Source organism: Monodon monoceros, unplaced genomic scaffold (assembly GCF_005190385.1).
Source record: "Monodon monoceros isolate NGI ecotype Baffin Bay Population unplaced genomic scaffold, NGI_Narwhal_1 Super_Scaffold_5, whole genome shotgun sequence".
Taxonomy (NCBI): Eukaryota; Metazoa; Chordata; class Mammalia; order Artiodactyla; family Monodontidae; genus Monodon; species Monodon monoceros.
In genome coordinates this window covers 76,391,046-76,410,398 of record NW_021703782.1, presented here as the reverse complement: position 1 = coordinate 76,410,398, position 19,353 = coordinate 76,391,046, and the positions used below count along the sequence as shown (strand labels likewise).

The following is a 19,353-nucleotide window of genomic DNA, read 5'->3' as shown; positions in this document are numbered from 1 at the left end:
CCAGATCTTCAACCATCTAGCAATCCTACTTATTGTCAAAGGCCCCTCCCAACACTGCTTTCTGGCATCCCATCTACCAAGAGCTGGCTCACCTCATGGAGACACGTATACTGCACATGATACGGGGCTACCTTCTCCTCCCCCTTGATCTCCACATTGATTTGTAGTCGGATAGCCCCTGAGACGGCTGATTTGTCTGTCCTCTTCTCTAGGAGGGAAAGAAGACTGGAGATTGACACCAATGCAACTGCAGACAGCATAGACAGCCCCCAACCTGGCTTAACCCAAGGAAAAGGAGGCACTGACCCAAGTGTTCACCTAATAGGTGAATTAATTTCAGTGACCATATAGTCCACAAATACCCCAGAACTGGCTGGGTGGGAGAAAAGAAGTGCCCAAGGGACTAAAGGCATTAGGGCTGAGTATGAAGATAAAAAGACCTTCTGAAATCTGGGAACTGTCCAGCCAGAGTGAGTTCCAGACACCCCCACTCCTCTGTCCCCCATCTCTATGCACGGTCGGTTCTCTGCAGGGAAGGCAAGGCTCTGTATAGAGGTGTGCTTTGGGGACTGAGTGGTGGTTTTGGTAGATAGGAGTTTCCCCAGGTTCCCCATTCATGCTCTCCCTTCCCAGAAACTTTCTCTGGTCCTGCTTCCTCACCCAAGTTGTACCAGACGTCCATCTCGCCACTCAGTGTTCGAACCTCAATGATGGTTTGGCCAAGGAAATCATCAGACTCTCGCTTTAGCCGCTGCTTTACTCTTGACTTGATGTCATCATCCTCATCCCACACACGTACCTTAATGCGGTCAGAAGAGTTGTGGCACTCACTGTGAAAGAATTAGGAAGGCTCTGTTACGAAGAGACCCAGGAGCCCCTACTCTTATTACTTCCAATTCCCTCCCAAAGCTCTATCAGCTGCACTTGAGGCCCTGCAGAGGAAGAGAAGGAGTCAAAGAACAGTGGTACTCAAGTCCCAAGGGGCTCTTCATTCCTTAGCTTGGGTAGCTTTCTACATACCATTATCCAGTCCTTATTGCCCTGGGACAAAAGCGAGGAGGGGAGGAGTAATTAGGGACAATTCTGATTTCCTATCAGCTAGCTGTACCAACAAAACCAACAGAAAACAGCCAGACAGATGCCGCAGAGCCCTAGGAAGCAGCTGCTAGTTGCCTCCCCAGAATCCTATATGAAGTCCATAAAGGTGTTAAAGGTTCATGGTAAGTCCATCTGGTCATATATGCTTTAGCTTTCTACCTAACACCCCCATCTATCTAAGAGTGTGCTTGGTGAATTTCTATCATTCTTTAATATCCACTTGAATTATCGTTTCCTCCATGGTGTTTGCTTTGGAGGAGGTAGTTTGCCCAGGTTCCTCCCTCACTCTCTTCTTCTTCCCCAGCAGTTGCTTTCTGGATCCCTGTTGCCTTATCCAAAAGTTGTACTTGGCAGAATCTGCTGCTCCTTACCCTATGTTCTCATAATATCTTTGCACATTCCATTAAAATATTATAGTATAGCTACTGGTCTTCTGAAAAATAATAGACAAATCATCAATCAGCCTCTTGAAGCCAGGGATGTCTTATACATTTTTCAATACACAACATCATGTATAGTGCCTTATACAGAATACAAATTGCTTGCTAAATGATAAAAGTGGGCAAAATTGACTATAGAGCCAATTCATTTAGAATTAATCATAGGTAATATTCAAGCAGGAACCATTCAGCTTCTTGAAAAACAAGTGCTCCCCCCAGTAACTATTGTCTCTGGATTAGAGACTGATTTTATAGGCCCCAATCCCTTTCCCCAATCCCCTTCCAAGGAGCCAACAGAAAAAGGTCTCTACATAAGCTGCCTGCTTGGCTGATTCAAATTCCTGGTCCTGGGCTTCCCTGGTGGCGCGGTGGTTGAGAGTCCGCCTGCCGATGCAGGGGACACGGGTTCGTGCCCCGGTCCAGGAAGATCCCACATGCCGCTGAGCGGCTAGGCCAGTGAGCCATGGCCGCTAAGCCTGCGCGTCCGGAGCCTGTGCTCCGCAACGGGAGAGGCCACAACAGTGAGAGGCCTGCGTACCGCAAAAAAAACACAAAAAACCCCACAAAGTCCTGGTCCTAGGCATTAGGGGGTGTGACAAAGCATCTGGATTCACCAGACATTAGTCCAAGTCCTCGGCTAGAGCTTGCCATTTTTCAACAACCATCCCTCATTGTCATACGAAATAGTCTATAAAAAAGTGAGATAATGAATAAAGTAGTAGGGAGTGGAAGCTGAGGCAGAAAGAAAAGCAGGGCCCTTAAGGAAAATGGAAAATTCTCCAAATCCCAGGTTTCCATCTTCAAGCCAGAATTATCCAGTTGTAGGACAAAGATGTTCCCTCCCCACTCCCTAGAAGAGCCTAACCCTTCCTAGGCAGGATGGCAGGGCTGGAAAATACACAGTTGGCTGGGCAGTCCCTGGTTCTGTCACTCGGCAGTAGTACAATAAAATCTTTCTAGCACTAGAAAAAGCAGTATGTGATGCCCAAAGCCCCCTTTAATAGCCCTAGTTAAGACAGGGCTTGGGTACAGTAACCCTGATACAATAGTCTATGAGAAGAAACCCAGAGAAAGAACAGCTGCTACCCAATTGAAGCATGTGAGAAATGGGTTTTCTCCACTGCCTCTGACCCATCTCTCTTAGAGCCCAAGCCCAGAACAATGAGATTTAATGCTGCTCCCAAAACATACACAGTCCCAGGTAAGACAAAGCCCACTATGACTTACAAATGGAACTTCTCCTCCCAGACAGGATTCAGGTTCCCAAAAATGGTCTTGGTACGCTTCTTGGTTTTGCCCACTTGCACAGTCACATAAGGGTCACTGGATCCTGTCTTGTCCTTGGCTTGTAGGCCCTGGGCACACACCACTGCAACCCAAATGCACATAGAAGGAGGCTTCAGAGTACACTCCAGAAGTCATAAGCCCTCCAAAGTACGACTCATATTTCCCATCTTAGAGCAGCCTCTATCTGCTCCTTGCACAGGAGCAGATTTTCTCACTCCTCCACATCTATCCTTAGCCCTAAGCCACGAGCCTTTCCTTCAAAGCCTAGCCCAAGAATCCTACCTCCCCACTGGAGCCCTAACTGACCACTTACCCCTACACTTACCCCAACAGGTCCTTATCTGTTCTGATACATGCTTGCTTCAGCCATATCCACCCAGTTAGTAAATCACTGGTTAACTATTCACTAATCTCCTGCCTGTCCCCTTACCCCCACCCTCCCCACTCTTATAATATCAAACTGTTAACCAAGTCTATAACATCAGACTGTTACCAAATCCTGGTATTATCATTCGTATTGTTTGCAGGTGCCAGTCTTGCCTCTCCCAGCACCCCCTGGCATTAGAGTCTAGGAGAGGAGCAGTGATGAATAATGAGGCCCTCCCTCTTCCTTCATTCTGTGCTCCTTCTCCCCAGCCCCTACTCCCTCACACTCAGGATGCTTCTTCCCCAGGCTCCTCCCCATAGCCAAGGCCCTCCTGTCCTCTCAAACTCTGGCCCGCTCACCAGTTATGGTAATCTTGGCCGACCATTTGGAGGTGCCATCCAGCACACTCTGCTTCACTGTTTTCATCTGTTGCACATGGGCAACTTTGCTCACATTGAAGACATCCCGGATAACTTCAAAGATCTCCGGCTTATTCCGCTCTCGGATCTTCATGCGGTCCTTCATGGCCATGATAATGTTCTGTGTCCGGTCCTCCGCTCCATGTTTAGAGCTCTTTTCTGCAGCCCCTGAAGAATGGCCAGAGACAGAAAGTAGGGTAACCAACAGGCCACCTACCAGACCAAGGATCAGGCTGAAGAATGGGGCCTGGGAGAGGTCACTGAGCCGTGGGAAAAGCTTAGGAAGACACTGGTATGTCTCTGGGAAAAGTTGATCTCTGTGGGGCCTGCTAGAGTTTAATGCCTAGCTAATGGAGTTTAAAATGCAACTCAAAGAGTAGCAAAAAGTTGATCATCGTTATGGGGGTGTATTATTCTATTCTCTCTATTTAGATATAAGTTGAGTTTTTCATCAAAAAAGAAAAACAAAATATGTAGCTCAGTCTGCACTTGGCTTTGTCTTTCTTCCATCTGCATGCTTGTTGAGAGATACCCTCCAAGTCTAAGGCCAAAATATCAAAATGGGTATCCCAGTTATCAAGGAGGGGTTGTGGATGGGCACAACAACTCCACCAATCTCATCCGAATGCCAAGCCACGATACAGATCTCAGAATTCGTCACAGCACATAGCTGGGTTCTGCCCCATAGCTCCAGTGTCTTTAATCTCAGAAAATAGTGTGGTATGGTGAGAAAAGTATGGCCTTTGGTATCAGACAGACTTGAGTTCAAATCCTGACTCCACTACTCCCTGCTGGGTAAGTAGGCTTCTTCTAAGAGAAGAAAATGTCACCTATCTCTCAGGATTTGTAATAAGCATTATATTAGATAGCATATATAAAGCATCTAGCCCAGTGCCTGCCATCTAGCACTGGGCTAGATGCTTTATTTATTGAGTAATAAACAGTCCCTATTATTGTTACCATCATTATTATCCTGGCAAGGCCAAGGGTCTTTTTCACCAGCCATGACCCCAGCCAGCTCATCTCAAAGGTCAGTAAGCTTCCTCTGCTGTCCTAAGGATTATGGCAGAACAAAGACTCCTCCAGTGTATTTCACCAACCAGGCTTCTCAGGGCAGAGGACCCATCCTTCCTTTATTGATCCTGCAGACTGGCTCTTAACCTCTCTCCAGTCTCCAAAGTCTTAGGCCTTAACTACAAAACTTGGAGCAAAGGACAAAGGTCAACATCTGCATCTTAACCCTGGGAGAATGGAAAGCAGGTTTTCTGTCCAGTGAAGCCTACAGAAGGGCATTTAACTCCACTCTGTGCTTCACAGAAGCCTTAGTCAGAAGATGTTTTCTGATAAATGAAAAATGACCTGGGCTGCATCCTACTCTTGCCATTTAGCATATCCCATGCAATGCTATTTACCGGGACTGGGACCTCTGAAAGGCTCTTAAAGGGAAGATGGACACCCTGGCTACAGAGCACCATTTCAGAGGCTTCTAGCAAACAGCCTATGCAGCCAGTTGCTAGTTCTTGCAATTAAAGCAGGGGTCTGCTGGCACCTGTGCTTGTCACCCGTCATGATGGATTTGGGCAAAGTCATCACCAGCACCCAACTTCTGCTATGTTCTGCCTGTCTCTTCATGTCTACTATAGCCATGCCACTGGCACCAATCTAGCGTTCTTCAAAGAAAGACATTTTAAGTCAACAATTCCTTGAGGCTTCTTCCTGGGCCCCTTTTATGTCACATATCTTTCCTTGGGACAATGAACTGCTTGTGAGTCTAAACGCAACCTTCCTTTCTCCTACCACAATCCTTGAAGTTTTCATTGCTATGGCTTGGCTCTGAGTAACACCTGAAGACCTGGAGGGGCAAGAAAATACATTTCCACATCCCACATCCCCTACCCCTGCTCTTCCTGGGGTCTAGCTATAGCAGTGCAAGCCCAGCAGGAGTGGAGCAAGGAGATAAGAACTCAGAGTGCTGCCACCTCCTGTGACAGAGACTTGTTGCTTTTCCTGCTCCTGTTTTCCCCATTCTATGATGGCAGCACAAGTCACATATTTAGCAAGGGCCATGGGAGTCTGGCACATTCTCCATCTGGATCTCTGCCTAATCCATTTGAAACTTCTGTTCTTGGCACTGTTGTCTAAATGCTCCAACTATAATCAAGGAATAAATTTCAGCTTCCCTGAGTCCTAGGGTCTAGACCTCAGGAGGTTCCTCTATGAGGCCTAGAACCTCACAGAACTCTCTCTTCTCATTAGTTTTAAACATGCTCTAGTCACTTGGGCTGATTAAACATGCTCTAGTCATTTGGGCAATATGGCCACCATAGTGTGTACAATACTCAAGCACAGCCTCTGGGATCATGTGAATCCTAGAAGGGATTTTTATCTCCATCAGAGGACCCCAGAAAGCTCAACGGATTTTCCCTAAAGGTGCTTAAGAGAGTGCTACAAGACCCGTTATTTGGAATGGCAATGTCTCTTAACTTAGGACCCTACTTTCTCTAAAAAGGAAAGAACTTCAGAAGCAGGTAGAATAGAGGGATGATGTCCCAGCCACCCTAGCTCTTTGTTGCCAGACTATTTTGGAGAGGCCCTGCTGCCCATGCTTCCCAACCATCACCCCACAGGGAGACTCACGCTGCAGGCAGTCGGCATTGAGCAGGTCCTGGCACTTCTCGTGACACTTGACTCCACACTCGCTGCAGCGCATGCCCTGCCGGGCAATGCCCCAGAGCAGGCCTTCACACTCATAGCAGTAGGTTGGGGTAGTGGCCGTCCAGACCTCAAAGTTGTGGGGTGTGGTGCACGAGATGGGATAGATTAAGGCCTGCAGGGTTTTCTTATACACATGGGATTTCTGAAAGACACATATCCCATCACCCACCAGCAACTTCAGTTCTCTGCTGGGAGATACCAGAACTAAGACCCTTGCAGGGCTCTCAAGACCCCGGTTTCTCCTCCGGCAATTGAGGAGATGCTTTAGCTTGGCCCAGCCCACAGCCCAGCCTGGCAGAAAGAAGCCCTCCACATCATGTGCTCCTGGTCATCCAAGATAGGTCTGACCTGAATGCTGGGCCTGAGCCTTGTCCCAGTATTCAGGCTTTTTTAGAGAAACAAAGGGAACTAGGCTTACCATAAAACCCTGACATTGGTGGTCACATACTCCAACGTGAGATTAAGGTTTACTCCTGGTCTGGACCCTTGCCTCGGGGAGCAGTGTAGAAAACTTGATGCTATCTGTTTCATTAACAGAGTGTGCCCAACACTTTTGAATTCCCGGTAAGTTTGGCTACAGAGATGTTCACTGGACCATAGGCCAGTGGACTCTTGAAAGCCCATGGGTCACTTACCAGCTCTTCATCCTTGAGAGAGGTGCGTGTAGCCATTGCAGAAGTAATTCCTGCCTTCCGGGACTGGACCAATGACTGTGAGAGAAGACTTGCTGTCAGCCCTGGCTACTACCAAGGGCTAGGCAAAGCCCTGGGGAGGGAGTTTCAGTGACCAAAGCTATTTGATGATAACTCACTATGTTCTCTCTATTTTTACTGTCATTCACAGGGGATTGCCATGGATAATAGGTAATAAGAACCTGAGGTTAATATCCAAATCCAAGGCCCTAAGGGACTGTTCTAACAATGACAGAACAGCACTTCTCTCAGGGTACCTATCATCCAAAGAGTTTTTAGGTATCTGACCCCACGGAAACTCCTTGTTTAAAGGAAGGCAAAGGAAAATGAAAAGATTAGAATTACAGTCCGAAACAGGTCATGAAGAATAGGATAGACACACAACTCTGACAGAGTCACAGTCAAGAACCATCACTGGGAACTATGATTCTATACTATATCCTCTATTCTCTGGTACCACCCCCTGCCCACACAACCCCAGGAAGCCGTGGAGGCCAAAAGCCCAAATGAGCAGGGCACTTGAGAGTGAGAGGGGCAATGTAGCCTCATTGAAATCAAGCAGGGTAGGGGGTTAAATGTGACAGCTATGATGTCCTGCTAGCCAGGCTCTTAAATAGAGAGGCCCATGAATCTGCCAAGCCCAAGCTTCAGGGACAGCCCCTGGAGAGGCACATAGTTTCCCTAAAGCAGGGGACACTAGGCAGACAGAAGTCACTGTATCAGCCTAAGCGGGCAGAACAGCTGGGATGTGCCCAGGTGCTTGGGATATGGACTCATAAAGCATAGAAAGGGGCTCTGGAGACACTTACCATAGCCTGTGCAGAGGACAGCAGAGAAAGGAACAACATGATGTTAAAGCCCCACAAGGGCATGAAAGCGTTCAGAGACAACTGAGAGGTTTCTTCCCTATAGTCCAAAGTAGGAAACATGTCCCAACCCCCTCTGCCTCTATCCACTAAAAACTGTCTTCAACCCAGACAGCTGACCAGGGCCCAAGGCCTAGAAGGCGAGTTATGCCATAATGCGAAATATGGGCAAGGTTAAAAGACAGAGGAGAGGAAACAAGAAGTGAGTGAGATACTGCTATCCAATCAGTTAAACAAAAAACAGCTGGTGAGCAAGGAGGGAGAAGATGAGAAAAAGTAGGAAGAAAAGAAAGGAAGAAGAGAAAAAAGAGGAGATGAAAGACAATGAAAGACATAATAAAGAAGAGATGACATCCGAATTTATCTTCATCCAACCAGCTTGATGAAGAGTTGGTGGGAAAAGAGGTGCATTAGAAAGGAGGAAAAAGGGAAAGATATACAAATAGCAGGGGGAAGAAGGAAAGAAAGAAATGATGAAGAGAAAATGGCAGAGGATACTTCTACTCAGTCAATTAAGTAGGGAGAAACTGGTGGAGAAAAAAGAGCACAGTATGGAGGAAAAATCAAAAAAGGAGTGGATAGAAAAAACAAAATAGACTGAATAGGGAGAAAAAAAGAAGAAAATAGGAGTAGAAAATGGTAATAAGAAAAAGGGTTCAAGTCTTACTGAACATCTGGCTCTGGGACTCTGAGATGACCTGGGTACCACTCTACCCCCCACTACTCACTAAACTACAGAAAATTCCTTGAGCTGATTCTGCCTTAGGAGGTATGAGCCCAGATAGGAGCTTCTGGTCATGCTGGAGGTCTGAGATCAGCTTTAACTCCTAAGCCTGTTTCAATTCAACTCCACAAATTGTTATCACTACCTCCCAATGCTAGACACAAGGGTACAGAGATAGTCTAGAAAACCTATGCCTGGGAGACTTGACTTGACCTCCAAGAAGGAGTCACATTTGTCATGCCCATCACACACGAATCTCAATTATCTAGGTCAGGACCAGAGGAAGTTTCCATTACAGGTCATCAGAGAAGGCTATAGAGACACCTAGAGGAGATGGATAACTAGAAGATGACCCTGAAGCCCAGCTTTGAGGGTCCAAGCTATAAATGTTCTAGTAGGAGCTTCAGCTAATGAAGAACCTGGGGCTCTGATAAGGGAGTGAGGTAATGTAAGGTCCTACTGAAGCCATCACTAAGTCTCAGTAAAGCTTTAAATGATTGATCATCAGACTAATACTTGTCACTAAAGGCCCCACTTCCAGTCCTGAAAGCTTGCCAAGTCCCAATGGGGGATATCCCAAGGCTACAGCCTAAGCCTTCACAAGAGTCCTTACTCACCAGATCGCTGACAAGCGGCAGTGGCTTCTTTCTGCGTAGATCTGGCATGCTGTCAATGCCATAGAGCCCTCCAGCTGGCCTGAGGAGAGAAGAAAATATATCAGTACCTTTAGTCTCACCTTGAGTTACTGGCAGGTTCAATGTTCCATCCTCCTTGCTCATCTTCTCCTCAGAGGAAGATGAACTGACCTCCACCGTGTGCCTTTAAGAGGGGTAAGGAGGACAGAAAATGAGTGAAATAAAGCCATGGGATGACAAACAATGGAATCTGCTCTCAGTGTCTCCTTCTGAGGTTTTAGCCAAGGATTGAGAGCTCTTTTATCCCACTGTGCCAGTCCAAGGCTCCTTTGTTTATCTGAAGGCCCTTGTGCTCCATAAAGCAAGGTGGGAATTGGTGGTTAAGATAGCTCCTCCTTACACTCAGGCCAGACTAAAGATAAGTCTTTCCTGATCTGCGCTAGAACAGCCCACAGGAATAGCTCTACAGAAGAGCTGCTGCCTAGGTGAGCAAGACTGACAAACAATAACATGTAGAAGGAGACCTTCTCCAACCTGAGTAAAAGAGTCACCAGTTCTGTCTATCCAAGCCTCCTGAAGAAAAAGGGTCTCCACGGAAAGAGGAGCCTGCATAATCAAATGGAGGCAGGGGAAGTGGATGAGAGACTTCCAAAAGATCATTTGGGGGAAAAAAGACCATTTAAGAAGGAAACAGCAAAGTGACTCAGAGTCTGGCCTAGCCCTATGGTCACATCAACAGGGACCAGGAAAAAATTACAGCTGGAGAAACTTGAGATTTCTAAAACTTTTATACCTTTTCTATACTTACTAATTTTGTTGTTGTTTGTCTGTTCCTCCATAACAATATGCAATAAAAATACAGAGAATTTCCCCAAAAGAACACCCTTCTCACCTTGAGATAACCTGGATTTCATCCCCAACTCTTCTACTAGTTCACTACATGTCCTCTGCCAAACTTCCTTCCTCTCTTTGGGTCCTGGTGTCACTTCCATAAAATGAGGGGGATGAACTATAAAACCTCTCTGACCTTTTGGAAGCTATTCTGAGCTTCAATTAAAATAACTAATGTACTTGGTTTTAATGAAAGCAACGAGGTGGGGAAAGCAGGGTGGCTGGGTTGTACACCACAGCTGGTCTGAAAAGAGAAATGTCACAGAAGAGTAAGTGTGTACTGCCAGCTATATAGGCCAAAAATGGAGCCACAAATTGGGTCAAGGCCAGGAATTGGAACAGGCAACCCGATATGCTGACTTCTAATAATCTAGCTTCCTGAATACAGGCAGTGAACTTTGTTCTCAATGAGACTACCACACCAACAGTAGATCGAAAGTTGTGACAACTTCCAAGGACTAAGCTGAAGGAAGGGAAAGAAGACAACAGGGAGGCATTTAGAAAATCACTGCATGGCTCCATTTAAAAATAGCCTGGATATGTTCCACTGGCATGTATGGATTTTAAAATTATTTGAAGAAAAAAGCTAAAGCCCTGAAGAAGGGCTGTTGAAGAAGCAACGGGCGCCACAAGTTTTTGGCTAATTCTGAAAACTATAAAATGCACTCCTTAAGCCGAGAAGTTTTTTTTTGCAACACAAGTGAGCTTTTGACAAAAGAAGGGTGGCTCTTTCACATGTTTAGCTCTTGCTATAAAAAAGACAAATCACAAGGAAAAGGAGCATTTAAAAATACAGTAGACAACTTTATGATCTAATCTTTTCTCTTCCCTGGTGACGAGGAAGAGGAGGCAGCCACTGAGCATTTCTATGTCCGAAGGCCTTTGTGGGACAAGGAGGGAAGGAAGGTTCTCACGCTCCTGAGGAGTGTATGTGGGGGTGTGGGTGGCGCAGGTGCTTAAGCGCTCTTCTCTCTCAAGCACAGTCAGTGAGTTATAGGCAGCAGTCGAGCAGTTTGAAATGCCTCTCTGGTGCAATCACATGGGTCTGAAACTCCCAGACAGACAGAACACACAGAGCTCCTACGGGACGCTACTTACGTCTTCACTACAGTGGAATGGAATAAGTAGATGACTCACAACAGCTGAAGATGGATGGAGCCCAGGGAGTAATCTAATCAGCAACACTATCAACAGTGGAATAGAAGGAAACTCTCTAAACGCAGATGTGTTTCTAGTTTCCTCATTCCCATACATAAAGGGTATATCACCACTATGATGCAATATATCAGAAATTCCAGAGGTAAGGATAGGGGAGCCCCAAAGTTCCCTCCCCTGCAAAGCTCTCTCTTCTGTCTCTGAGGAATCAGTCTGCAGACTTCTGTCTTCTGCCCCAGAGAACCAAGCAGTCTCTACAGTGGAATCTCTTCCTTCCCCAGAATCCAGCTGATGAAGCTGTTTCTCCTGCTTCCCAGGGGAAAAACTAGAAGCAGCATAACAGACTGCATAAGATCCACAGAAACCTTGTGGTACAACACTTACCCTTCTGGGAGCCACTGGGGCAGAGAGGTATCACCATCATCTGCGATCTTTAAAGAGAGAGAGAGGAAAAAAAGTTAGATCCTGGGAGAGATGGGAGATTGCCATATTTCTTTGGTCAAGCAGTGAGCAATAAAGTAGGAAGCTCAGAGCAGCGTAGGTCACATACACCACGTGGTGACATAACCAGCCTGATGTGTAAGCCAATTCCATGATCAGCCAGGGCAACAAGCAGGCTGCTGAAATGAGTGGTACTTCACCTCCCTTCTCCCCAGTGAATAGGGAGGATATAAGGCCAAGCTCACAGAGATCCCAGGACTAAGGTCCACTGGGAATGTGAGAGCTGCCAGAACTTACAGCCCCTCACACAACCCACTGGTATATATAATAGTAAGCCAAAGGCAGGAGAAGGGTCCATGCAGGCTTCCACACCTCACTAAAGCAAAAGGACAATTTCACATGGAGGTCAGTCTTCTTCCAGCTATATTCCTAAGTTCTGTTGGCTGCCCCAGCGTCAGACCTGGTCTTTCTGGATTCCTATCTCATCTTGTGATTGGACTTGGCCTAGGCTCCTTGAAGCTCTAACTCACTGACACTGAGTACAGTCTACATTTGATAAGCTCTATTTAACAAGAGAACCCAGGACAGATTAGATACTCGGATTATCACTTTGGTGAATTTTATGAGCTCTACAATAAGAAGTTGAAAATTGAGGCACCAAATAACTCAAGGAAGGAACAGTTAGAAAACACATTTTAAAGGTTTCTGTAAAAAGACCCAAAGCAAATCCTTCAAGCAGTGTACAGAGAGCTCCAAAGCTGCCAGGGCTCTCCAGAGAACCAATGGTCCATGCTGTTTAGGCTCAACACACCTAGAGCTAGCGGGTCTGGGGCTTCCCATCCCTCCTTGTACCCCTCCACTCCCAACAACTTCCCTGCCTCCTGAGACCTGGGTCCAGCTAACTATCCTGAGCAAATGAGCTCCAGAACAAGGGAGGCAGAAGTAAGCTGTTAAGCTCTGGACAGGGGCGAAGTTTTGGGAGGGCTAAAGATGGGAGAAGTTACAGACAAAATGAGGCGAGAGTACAAAAAGGAGAGGTAGGAAAGGTTAATGAGCGATGTAAAAGTGGGTAAGAATGACCCTGGATCAGCATCAGGCTTCAGATGAACTTCGGATTTAAGACCCTTTTCAGTAAGACCCTTCTCAGGTTGCCTGTACTCTAATCAAGCCTATCTGTCTACTGCCTATAGCCCTTCATGACCACATTTCGCTGCTTCTGCCTGCTGCCCTGGTTCTATGAGTGGGATGATGTGGTAGAGGGAGGGCCAGGCCCAAAAGGCAGCCAGAAGTGGTTGAATTAAGTCTCCTAAGCTTCTTGTGAGGGGTAGCCCATCCCTAAATCCCCAGATCCTACCAACCAGAACTTATCCTCCCTTTGGAAACAGTCACCGCACTGAGCAGATCTTTATTTCCTACCTAGAATTAGATGTTTGCCAGAAACCACTGGGCTTAAGGAAACAAAGTCACAAAAAGCCTTTGGCAGCCAGAGTTCACAGGCTCAGATCATAGACATTCCCTGTGCTTAGAGGGGACAATGGGTCTGCAGAAGCCTGCAGACACAGCATAGAGCATGCACACACAGGGCACTGAAGGAGGGCCAGGGGAATGAGAGGAGGTCTAGACAAAGTGCCTATAGGAGGTACATTCATAGACACCACTTGCACCTGAAGAAACATAGGTGAGCACAGATCCTGCACACAGAGCTACAGAACATGTGCACACACCCATCTGGGGGAGGATTCAGTATTCACTAGGGCCCGAATCACTGGCAAAAGAAACCCTTACTGTCTTCAGGAACCAGTGCTTGGAGGCACAGAGCGTTAGTATACCATGCATCCACATGGCATGGGAAAACCACATCACAGGTCTACAGAAGCTTGTGCTCACAGAGAGGCTAGGAAGCCTGCTCAGAAGCACACATTTAGGCCCCAGGCAAGAGGTACAAAAAGCCTACAGAAGCTCCTGCTCTCAAATACAAAATGTGAATGCATGCTGGGCTCAGCAAGGGTTTACAGCATATGCCAATCTGCAGCAATAAGTAGAAAATGGACACACACTGTGCAAAGTAGGAAAAGAGGAAGGCAGTCAGTATCTGGGGGAGTCAAACTGAGCACAAGTATAAGCACACACATGCTACATTGAGTGTGCACCATGCTGGCACATACATTCTCACACTGCTCCAGGGATGTCTGCAGGAGCACACACAAGCATGGAGCATGCACACAAACTGCTTTCAGGAAAAACAGACTAGCTGCATGAGCCAAAGCTCACGAGGCACAGATCATAAGCACACATGCATACACACACACACACACACACACACACACACACACACACACACACACACTGTGCTCAGGAGGGAGAGGAGAGAATTGACAACAAAAAGGGCCCTAAAGGGCCAGAGCACAACCTGAAGGGCTCCTCGCTTTCCTTCTGCAAGGAGAGAAAGAGCAGAAAAAAAGGGCAGAGAGGTTAGTAGATTCAGTTGTAAGTCAGCTAAACCTCATGGGACATGGAGAAGAGGGAGATGTCCTCTGAACAACTGGGTAGTTCACAGAGTCCAGCTCCCAGAATCCTTACCTCCTGTATTTGCTGGCCCCTGCTTTTCAGTTGAGAATCCAGATTTGGCTACAAAAACCAAAGGACAAAGTCTACCTGAGAATTTCAGTCACCCTTTCCCCCCTTTCCAAAGTGGTCTGCATGCAGGGTCAGGGCCACAAGACCAGCTTTGTTTGTTACCAAGGGTCACTCCAACAGGCTACCTGAACTGACTGAACACAGAGTGGGTTCCTTCCTCAGAAGCTCCATGAGTTCACTCTGAATCTGGGATAAGTCCGCAAACCCCAAAGGCCTGGTAGCTGAGGTCTTTCCATTTTGTAATACAGTCTTGGCCACGTGTTTGCCCAACAAGCCCTGGCTTTCCCAGAGCCTAAGTTAAGTTAGGCCAAGTTAAGGCCTGGAATTAAGGCCAGGACCAGGATGCTCAATGGCCATAGATTTGGAGGCACCAACAGGCCACTGCCCTTTCACAAGTCACCATGATCTGGACAATAAAACCATGACTGCAATCCCAGGCTTGATTATCTACCAAGTCCAGAACAATACACCAAAGGAAACTGACACTTCCAGCAAGCCACAGGAGAGGAAGAATAAAGACCAGAGATTACTCCTTTCCTATTCGTCAGAAACTACACTGCCTTCTAGGCCACACGTGCTTCACGAAGGCTTCCTTCTCTAAGGAAAGTCCACTTACCTGGGCCCATCAGCTCCCCTTTTCTTTTTTCCTCATCCTTTTTAAAGACCCACTGATATTACATAACAAGTAGAAGGGAGAATCATGGAAACTAACTCATAAGTTCCCGATTTTTCAAGCTACTTCTGATGACCTAATGGGTCACCTGACTTGACAGAAGAATGAATTCAGGAACAGGAATCCTCCAAAACAGTGCAGCTTCAGAAAAGTGGGTGAGATAAAAAAGACACTTCCTGGAAAGCGGACATGTCTCTTCTACATCTATTCCCTACTTCCTTAGAGCACTCTATTCCCTTTGAAAAAGAAAACTAGGCAAGGAACACTTTAACTGACCCTGTGACTCAAATTGGAAAGGATTCTCTCTTCCTCCACTAAATTAAATATCAATACATTGTACACATCATGTCAAAGCTACTTCGATTGTGTCCTTCTGTTCTTCCCAGAGCTCCCCATAATGTCTAAAGAAGAAAATTCAATCTATTGACAAGGCCGTCAAGGTTCTCCATGACCTGGCCTCTTGCATCTATTGGGTGAGCTCAGACTGATTCTTAAGACTTAGCTCAAAACAAAATTAATCTGCATATGGGCTCCTCAGTTACTGAGTTATTGTAATCCTGTCTCAGTCCGTGGGTGGGGAAATAGTCTCAAGAGGTGAACTACAGAAACACAAAGGCCTTTTTTTCTTTTCTCTTTTCCCTACAACTTCCTCCTTCATATGGTACATCTTTAACTTGTGCTCATCGTTTTACCCTAAGGACCAAAGCTGAGCTGGCTTGAGAGGAGACTGTGTCTGTGGTTAAGAGACCACAGATTAGTGTAGGGAAGTGCATTCTGTGGTTCATATGGAGCTTTAACTTGGAGGCTAGCTTATTGGGTGTGTGTTGTTTGAGGATTCCTTTCATTTTCAGGCACATAAAATGTCTTGGCACCTCTACCGTGGTGCAGCGTGCCCCTTTTGAGAGTGTTTTCCAAGAAGCTTTAGGTAAGGGTGACCAGGCAGGGCCAAATTGTGTTGACGGGCTCCATGCACAATTAAAAGACAACAAAACAGTTCACGTTGACATCAGACGGAGGACGTTTGGTAATCTTTGATCCCCATTTGAGACTTCTAAGTGTCTTCCTCCCTTTCCAACATGAAAATTCAGTAAACTTGAAAGAAAATCATCTGTGAGCTCCTTCAACTTGTAACTCATAGCCATGATAATCCAGAGGGAATATGCACTGGGGACTTTAAAGGCTACAATCTTTGACAGTCCCAAAGCAGTGCAGCTCTGTAGAAGGTAGTGGAAGGAAGTTTTCTTTCTACTTTGTTGAGGAAATTACTTAGGAATTTAGATGGGTAAAAGGTACCCTTGCCTTATTCCACTTCCTTATTTTCTTAGCCCCCTTTCCTTTTGAAATGTTTAACTGATTTCATGTCATAGTAGGGAATGCATTCTCCATCCCCATCCTTTGCCCTCCCAGGAAGTCAGTGTATTGATCATCTTTTTGGGCTTCCCCTCCAAAGGACCTTTTTCTGCACTGGAAGCCTCCACACCTAGCTCTTTGTTTTGTTACTGCTGTGTTTAGATTAATTTGGACAGATCTTTGTGCCACACAGGAATTTTTTGTTTTTTCAAGAAAAATCTATAGGTGAAAAATTACTAATTAAACTGTGTGTGAGTCTATGTGCGTGCAACATAAAAGTATATTAGCACCTAAGGAACATGAATCTTGGTTCCTGTAAAACTGCAAATTGATATGGTATTAATAACAAAAAAAGACTTAGCTCAAATATTAATGCCTCTATGAAAATTTATCTGCCTTCCTCTCAAAAACAGAATTAGATGCTTCTCTACTATGAATACATGGTACCCATGCTTTTATGCTGCACACTTCTATGATAGTATGTTGTTAGTATGTTTCATTGTTAATTGTCTGTATAAACATCTCCCTTTATACACTGTGAATTTCTTGAGAGCAATAATTACATATACTATATTATCACACCTTTGTAGTCTGAGGGTTTAGCACATATAGCGTTTTTCTGTAGTAAAAGGAACTTGAACTTTCAGGACTTAGAGAACAAGAGCCTTTCTAAGAACATGTGTCTTCCCTCCCATCAGAAAACGTGCACAAGCTTTTTAGATAGCCTCATCCACCAGAAGGCAGACAGCAGAAGCAAGAACTACAATCCTGCAGCCTGTGGAACAAAAACTACATTCACAGAAAGATAGACAGGATGAAAAGGCAGAGGGCTATGTACCAGATGAAGGAACAAGATAAAACCCCAGAAAAACAACTAAATGAAGTGGAGAGAGGCACCCTTCCAGAAAAAGAATTCAGAATAATGATAGTAAAGATGATCCAGGACCTTGGAAAAAGAATGGAGGCAAAGATCGAAAAGATGCAAGAAATGTTTAACAAAGACCTAGAAGAATTAAAGAACAAACAAACAGAGATGAACAATAGAATAACTGAAATGAAAAATACACTAGAAGGAATCAATAGCAGAATAACTGAGGCAGAAGAATGGATAAGTGACCTGGAAGACAGAAAGGTGGAATTCACTGCTGCGGAACAGAATAAAGAAAAAAGAATGAAAAGAAATGAAGACAGCTTAAGAGACCTCTGGGACAACATTAAAAACAACAACATTTGCATTATAGGGGTCCCAGAAGGAGAAGAGAGAGAGAAAGGACCAGAGAAAATATTTGAAAAGATTATAGTCGAAAACATCCCTAACATGGGAAAGGAAATAGCTGCTCAAGTCTAGGAAGCGCAGAGAGTCCCATACAGGATAAATCTAAGGAGAAACACACCAAGACACATAGTAATCAAATTGGCAAAAATTAAAGACAAAGAAAAATTATTGAAAGTGCCAAGGGAAAAACGACAAATAACATACAAGGGAACTCCCATAAGGTTAACAGCTGATTTCTCAGCAGAAACTCTACAAGCCAGAAGGGAGTGGTATGACATATTTAAAGTGATGAAAGGGAAGAACCTATAACCAAGATTACTTGACCCAGCAAGGACCTCATTCTGATTCGATGGAGAAATCCAAAGCTTTACAGACAAGCAAAAGGTAAGAGAATTCAGCACCACCAAACCAGCTCTACAACAAATGCTAAAGGAACTTCTCTAAGTGGGAAACACAAGAGAAAAAAAGGACCTACAAAAACAAACCAAAACAATTACGAAAATGGTCATAGGAACATACATATCGATAATTACCTTAAATGTGAATGGATTAAATGCTCCAACCAAAAGACACAGGCTTGCTGAATGGATACAAAAACAAGACCCATATATGTGCTGTCTACAAGAGACCCACTTCAGACCTAGGGACACATACAGACTGAAAGCGAGGGAATGGAAAAAGATATTCCATGCAAATGGAAATCAAAAGAAAGCTGGAGTAGCAATACTCATATCAGATAAAATAGACTTTAAAGAATGTGACAAGAGACAAGGAAGGACACTACATAATGATCAAGAGATTAATCCAAGAAGAAGATATAACAATTATAAATATATATGCACCCAACATAGGAGCACCTCAATACATAAGGCAACTGCTAACAGCTATAAATGAGGAAAGCGACAGTAACACAGTAATAGTGGGGGACTTTAACATCTCACTTACACCAATGGACAGATCATACAGACAGAAAATTAATAAGGAAACACAAGCTTTAAATGACACAGTACAACAGATAGATTTAATTGATATTTATAGGACATTTCATCCAAAAACAGCAGAATGCACTTTCTTCTTGAGTGTGCACGGAACATTCTCCAGGATAGGTCACATATTGGGTCACATATCAAGCCTCAGTAAATTTAAGAAAACTGAAATCATATCAAGCATCTTTTCTGACCACAACGCTATGAGATTAGAAATCAGTTACAGGGAAAAAAACCTAAAAAACACAAACACAGGGAGGCTAAACAATACATTACTAAATAACCAAGAGATCACTGAAGAAATCAAAGAGGAAATCTAAAAATACCTAGAGACAAATGACAATGAAAACACGACGATCCAAAACCTATGGGATACAGCAAAAGCAGTTCTAAGAGGGAAGTTTATAGCAATACAAGCCTACCTCAAGAAACAAGAAACATCTCAAATAAAATATCTAACCCTACATCTAAAGGAACTAGAGAACGCAGAACAAACAAAAACCAGTTAGCAGGAGGAAAGAAATCATAAAGATCAGAGCAGAAATAAATGAAACAGAAACAAAGAAAACAATGGCAAATATTAATAAAACTAAAAGCTGGTTCTTTGAGAAGATAAACAAAATTGATAAACCTTTAGACAGACTCATTGAGAAAAAGAGGGAGAGGACTCAAATCAATAAAATTAGAAATGAAAAAGGAGA

At 44.8% G+C, this 19,353-nt stretch overlaps 1 protein-coding gene across 5 annotated transcripts in view; it reads right to left on the bottom strand.

The window, feature by feature from the left end:
- Positions 1-19,353, bottom strand: part of UNC13B (unc-13 homolog B) — a 216,894-nt gene that overhangs the window by 25,809 nt on the left and 171,732 nt on the right. For 4 of the 5 annotated variants that reach the window (XM_029203278.1, XM_029203277.1, XM_029203275.1 and 1 more), the window contains 9 exons: positions 14,311-14,358; positions 11,674-11,720; positions 9,226-9,304; positions 6,962-7,036; positions 6,249-6,468; positions 3,552-3,779; positions 2,766-2,907; positions 661-830; positions 93-208 (listed from right to left, as the gene is read on the bottom strand). In XM_029203278.1, the coding sequence (XP_029059111.1) occupies positions 93-208; positions 661-830; positions 2,766-2,907; positions 3,552-3,779; positions 6,249-6,468; positions 6,962-7,036; positions 9,226-9,304; positions 11,674-11,720; positions 14,311-14,358 (1,125 nt within the window). The remainder of the gene's footprint in view (positions 1-92; positions 209-660; positions 831-2,765; positions 2,908-3,551; positions 3,780-6,248; positions 6,469-6,961; positions 7,037-9,225; positions 9,305-11,673; positions 11,721-14,310; positions 14,359-19,353) is intronic. The other variant, XM_029203274.1, reaches the window with a different exon arrangement.